Source organism: Suncus etruscus, chromosome 15 (assembly GCF_024139225.1).
Source record: "Suncus etruscus isolate mSunEtr1 chromosome 15, mSunEtr1.pri.cur, whole genome shotgun sequence".
NCBI classification, from domain to species: domain Eukaryota; kingdom Metazoa; phylum Chordata; class Mammalia; order Eulipotyphla; family Soricidae; genus Suncus; species Suncus etruscus.
In genome coordinates this window covers 27,129,033-27,134,976 of record NC_064862.1, presented here as the reverse complement: position 1 = coordinate 27,134,976, position 5,944 = coordinate 27,129,033, and the positions used below count along the sequence as shown (strand labels likewise).

Below are 5,944 nucleotides of genomic sequence, written 5' to 3'. Positions count from 1 at the left end.
TGTCCATTAATTTCAAATTTATAGATTTTTCTGATGATACTGATCGGAAACCATTTTAAATATTCTTTAAAAATGTGACAATAGGGCCAGGAGAGATACCACAGCGGTGTTTGCCTTGCAAGCAGCCAATCCAGGAAGGACCAAAGGTGGTTGGTTCGAATCCTGGTGTCCCATATGGTCCCCCGTGCCTGCCAGGAGCTATTTCTGAGCAGACCTGAACACCGCTGGTGTGTGGCCCAAAAACCAAAAAAAAAAAAAAAAAGTGACAACAACATATTGAAGTCTGCACGTATACGGAAAAATAGCAAGAAACTTAAACTCTTCACTACTTGGTATCATAATTTTGCTTTGACTATCATTTAGGAAAAAAATAAGTAAAGACCATAATACATTATGATTTTTGCAAAGATTTCTTGGGGGCAGAAAGCAATTTTTATGATAGAAAGATTAACAAGCTTTGCAACTGAAAGTTTTTATCAACAGAAATGACTTCTTGCTGGCCAATGAGCTGGTCAGAAACGTGTATATTCTTCCTTCTGAGTATGCAATCGTAAAAACATTTAGATTCTTTGATAGAAATGAGTTTCCCAACCAGCTTTACCTAAAGTATATAACACTTCTTATATCTCTGCATTAATTTGTGTATCTTTTAAACATCTGAAAGATACTTTTTTGCGACCTACTAAGCTCTAGGGAATGAGTACTTTTCACATGATTACAATTATCTCTAGTAGAATTTGACCTCTTCCTTCCCTTAACTGAAGGTTTCGACTGGGTCTTTAAAGAAGACTGCCAGTTTTCATTTTTACGGCTTCTCTGAGGTTCTGAACGCTCCATCTCAGCTTGCTTTTTGACGTTTCTATCTCTGGAAGATTTCCTCTGTCCATTTAAGAGTTTTTCTGGAGGTGATGATGTAGCACGTAACTGATACTCATCTGGGGATCCTTTCTGCCTGTTTAGCTTCATTTGTTCTTTATCCACCTCTTTCTGAAGCTGTAATGCTAATAACCTGTCCTGCTCTTCTTGTTTATGTCGTTCAAAAAGTAAATTTTCCAAATCAATCAGCTTTTGGGTAAAGTTGATGTCTGTTTCCTCTTCGTCCAAGAGTATTTTCCTTCTTTACGCAGAAAAGCTTGGGTCCTTGACCATTTGAAATGAAGATTCCTGGTTTCTTCTTTCGGAAATATCTTTACTGATTGACAGGCAAGACTCTTCGCTGGCTGTTTTATCTGAGCTATAGTCCATGATACCTGTCAAATCTATCACAGTGCACTCACCATAAGTCATGGCTGCATTTTCTCTAGAGCAAGGAGCTGTGGCTTGGGACCCCTCATGATTTACGAGGCACAGCTCTGTCTCTTGATTACTTAGGTCTGTTCTGGCTTCCCTTTCAGGGCACAAATCTGTGTCAGTGGCATACAACTGAGGTGCCTCTACTGAAGACTTCGCATTTTGTTCTTGAATTTCAAGGCACATTTGTAAAGACAGTGTTGCCTCGCCTTCCACTGTTTCTCTATTTTGTTGCACAGGGCTCCTAATATCATTATTACCCAGTTCCTCAGCTGACTTCAAGTTTGACCTTATTTCTTGAATAAATTCAGGCTGGGAAGCTGACATAAACCGGGGTAACAAATACTTCTGAATATCTCCAATGCTTGTTTGTTTGTTCTTACTTTTCTTTTGTGACTTCGTTGTGACTGTACCAGAGTTTTTGGAATTCGTAGGAGAGGCCGTGACATTTCCCTCATGGAAATTATTAATATTAATGCTTAGACTTCTCGCCAACTCTTCATCACTTTTTAGTTGTTGCTCTCGCTCTCTTTGCCTTTCTTCTGCTTGTCTTTTTTCTTCTTCCTCCTCTTCTGCCAGTAATTTCTGAATATATTCCTCACTGGCTTTCTTTTCTTCTTCCTCACTGGCTCGTCGCTCTGCCGCCACCTTGCTTACCTCCTCTTCGTATTCTCTTCTCAATTCACCAGGTTGACTTAATAGATGAACTGGGTGACAGTCATCAACCAGCTCCTCGGGCTCCAGCCCGGCCTGCCTCCGCTCGCATTCCTCGGCGTAATGCTTCTGAATGACTTCCCAGAGCTCCTGGTTGACGAGCGAGTTCCTCCGGGCGTGGTAGCGGGCCCAGGACGAGACCCGGCGGCGGCAGAAGGGGCAGCACAGGCTGGCCTGCTCCACGGTCGCCTGGAAGCACGGGCGGCACAGCGTGTGCTTGCAGGGCAGCGTCACGGGCTCCAGCAGGATGCACATGCAGATCCGGCACTGGCAATCCGACAGGGCCGGGACGGCGTCTCGGGGCCCAGCCATGGCCTTGCTCGCTCGCGCCGGCCGGGCACAGTCAGCAGCAGCGGCAGCAGCACCTACGAAGGCGGGAAAGGCTCTTGCATCGCGCGGACGGCGAGACCGAATCGGGCCCTAGACCAGCCGCGCTCCCCGGCCCACTTGGGGGTCGGAAAGCCCATCAACATTTGCAGCGAGCTCCCGAGGCTGAGCACCCCCGTGGCAGCCGCAGACGGTGCAAGCCCGCGCGCGCGTTGCACCACCGCAGGGGAAACTCCGGCCCCTCCCCGCCGTCCCCGCGCGCCGAGTCTGGAGTCCCCCTGTGCACAGAAATTACTCCTGGTAGGCTTGGGGGACCATATGAGATATTGGGGATCAAAACCAGATTGGCTAGATTGGCTGCATGCAAGGCAAATACCCTGCCCGCTTTGCTATTGCTCTGACCCCAAGTTATGATTTCTTGAGTTCCAGTTTTGACCCTTAATTAATACTGAGATTCTTTTTTTCTTTTTCTTTGTTTGGTTTCTGGGTCACACCCAGCGGGGCTCAGGGATTACTCCTGGGCTCTGTGCTCAGAAATCGCTCCTGGCAGGCACGGGAGACCATATGGGATGCCAGGATTTGAACCACCATCTGTCCTGTGTGCAAAGCAAGCACTCTATCTCTTCAACCCCTAATTGTGAGATTTTAAGCAAACTAAATCTTCTCTAGCCTACCTTTTTGATGTAAAATGTCAGTGAGAGCTAGGGAAATGGTCCAAAAGGCTGATGTATTGCATTGCAAGCTGGATTCTTGAATTTGCTCCTTAAACATTGTGTGGTCCCTTAAGCAATGAACCATAATAGAAGTCCCAAGCGTGAGCACTGCTGAACTGTGGCCCAAAATTAAAGATTAGGTTTGGAATAGGTGATTTTGTTTGTTTGGCCGCACTTGCCAGTCCTGAGGACTCACGCCTGGCAGTGCTGAGGGATCTAACTGGTGTTGGCAGCATGCAAGGCGAGTGTCAATTCATCTCTCTGGTCCTGCAATAGGTCATCTTGAAGACCACCGAGTGGTTTAATGTTAACATTTTGTAATTTAGTGCAATAAATCTGATTTCAGTACAAATATCTTATTTGGACAATCTAAGCCTTTTCATTATTTAATTTCATGTTTTTTTTTGTTTTTGTTTTTATTTTTTGGCCACACCTGGTCAAAAATCCCTCCTGGCATTGCTCAGGGGACTATATGGGATGCCAGGGATCAAACCTGAATCAACTGCATGCAAGGCAAATGTCCTACCCACTGTGCTATCACTCCAGCCCCCAACTTTTTTTTTTTTTTTTTTGGTTTTTGGGCCACACCCAGCAGTGCTCAGTGGTTACTCCTGGCTGTCTGTTCAGAAATAGCTCCTGGCAGGCACGGGGGACCATATGGACCACCGGAATTCGAACCAACCACCTTTGGTCCTGGATCAGCTGCTTGCAAGGCAAATGCCGCTGTGCTATCTCTCCGGGTCCCAGCCCCCAATTTTAAAGTCTTTTGTGTATGCAGGTACACTGGGGAAGAAATCTAAGTGCTTTTAGTAAAGCCTTTAAAATGTCCCTTTATTGGAGACAATATGCTAGTTCAAGGCATTTGTTTTGCATAGGGCAGACCTTGTCTCTATCCCTTAATGGTCACCTTGAACTCCCACTCATCCATCAAAGTCCTAGCCCCCATGCCCATCCTGCTTGGAAGTCAGGCTACTCCAGCCAGAGAAGCTTACTGGCCTGGTCAGGACTAGAATGTCTGGAACCAGCTCTCAAGTCCACCCTGCAGCTGAACCCAGCGCTAAGAAAGTCTAGATGGCCCCAACATTGCCCAACCCAGCTAGAACAGAGCCGGTGATGGCCAGATGTTTTTGTTTGCTTAAAAACACCTGGCCAGTGTTTAGGGGTTCCTCCTGTGTCTTTACTCAGAGATCACTCCAGGTGCTGCTCAGGGATGCCAGGATCAAACAAGGGTGGGGAAGGTGGCCTCGTGCAAGGCAGACGCCCTCCTTACTGCTGTGCTATCACACTTGTTGGGTTACACCTTATTTTACCTAAAAGTTTATCTCTATTTTTGTTTGTAACTGTTTGTTTACAACTTGGTTTCACCCAAAACAAAGATTGTCTTGCTTGTAAACCTGGGTGGGTTTACTGCCCCACCAGTGGTGATCTCTGGACTAAATAAAAACAGTAGTTCTGGTAGGCTGGGGGCTCCATACTAGGTAGAAGACTGCCAGACTACACGTGCCTGGTTTAGATTATTTCATGCGCACCATTATTCAGACTCATTTGCCTGGGCTCGGAGGTAACGGCAAGTGGGGTGATTTTCCAATGCTATCACTCTGGTCCCCGGCACTGTCGCCATAATTTAAGGAAAGTTAAAATCAGAAGGCCCGCTGGCTCCCCCGGTGCAGATGGCTGAGAAAAGAGCTCAAAGAGAGGTCGCTTCCTTGGGGCCAGAGGGTGGCGCAAGCAATAGGGCATTTGCCTTGTAGGAGCTAACCTAGGATGAACTGTGGTTCGATTCGCTGGCATCCCAGATGGTCCCCCAAGCCAGGGGTCATTTCTGAGTGCATAACCAAGGAATAACCCCTGAGCCCTGCTGGTCCCCCAAAACAAACAAAAATAATAAATAAAAGAAATAAAAAAACTATATCTAAACACAAGTTCATCAGAGGAATAACAATTAATAATAAAGGAGCTAAGGCCGGGCTGGAGCAGTAGGGCGTCTGCCTTGCATGTGCTAACCTAGGACGGACGGAGGTTCAATCCCCTGGCATCCCATATGGCGCCCAAGTCAGGAGCGATTTCTGAGCACATAGCCAGGAGTAACCCCTGAACATCACCAGGTGTGCCCCCCCACCCACCCCCCCCCCCCCCCGCAAAAAAAAAGGGGGAGAGGTCACTTCCTTAAAAAGTGAGGGTGGTATTTCTTAAGCTTAGTAATAGTTTCAAGGAATAGTTGCAAACATATATTTGGCCTGATAAGGATCTTCCTGCTGCTGTTCCAAGTATGTATATAGTTGAGCATTTAACTTCCATATGACAAAATTAGTACATACAATATGGCTTTGATTAAATATCACTTTACCTGGGAAAATCAGCATCAAGAGAAACATAAATATAACTTTGTAATTCTCAAAGTAAAGTTAGTCGTTTAAAGCTACTCTGCTCAGATAAAAGGAGCCCTATGTAGAACACCTGGCAAAACGTGCTAATCTTTTAATTTATATCAGAATTGACACCCGAGGTCCAGCCTAGGAGTAAAAAACTTTGAGATGTTAAAGTTTGCACTGACAAGCCTCTGCTTCAACTCCCTGCTGTCTTTTAATTGGAGCTTATCATTCAGAAGATTTGTAACACACTAAAGGCCCGTGAATCATTTTGTTGTGAAGAAACTTATAGATCAAACAGTTTGTACTAATAAGCTTGTTGCTAACAAGAAAGTACAATTTTTTTTAACCTTGCAAGAAAGAAGATGTAGGCAGTCTCACATGTAAAATTCATGTTTAAATACCTCTGTAGCATTCAAAAAACGGACACACAATTATGATCCACTACAACTACTAGGAGTGGCCCCCAGACCAGAACTCCAAACAAGAAGGTCCTGAGTCTGGGGCCACAGAGAGACAGAGGATAGCAGG

The 5,944-nt window shown here is 45.6% G+C and overlaps 1 protein-coding gene across 1 annotated transcript; it reads right to left on the bottom strand.

Moving 5' to 3' along the window:
• Nucleotides 1–523: 523 nt before the first annotated feature.
• LOC126030679 (E3 ubiquitin-protein ligase RNF168-like) lies at nucleotides 524–2,405 on the bottom strand. Its single transcript, XM_049788891.1, has one exon. The coding sequence runs from the start codon at nucleotides 2,314–2,316 to the stop codon at nucleotides 1,120–1,122; it is 1,197 nt and encodes a 398-aa protein (XP_049644848.1). The 5' UTR covers nucleotides 2,317–2,405; the 3' UTR covers nucleotides 524–1,119.
• Between the last annotated feature and the right edge of the window lie 3,539 nt (nucleotides 2,406–5,944).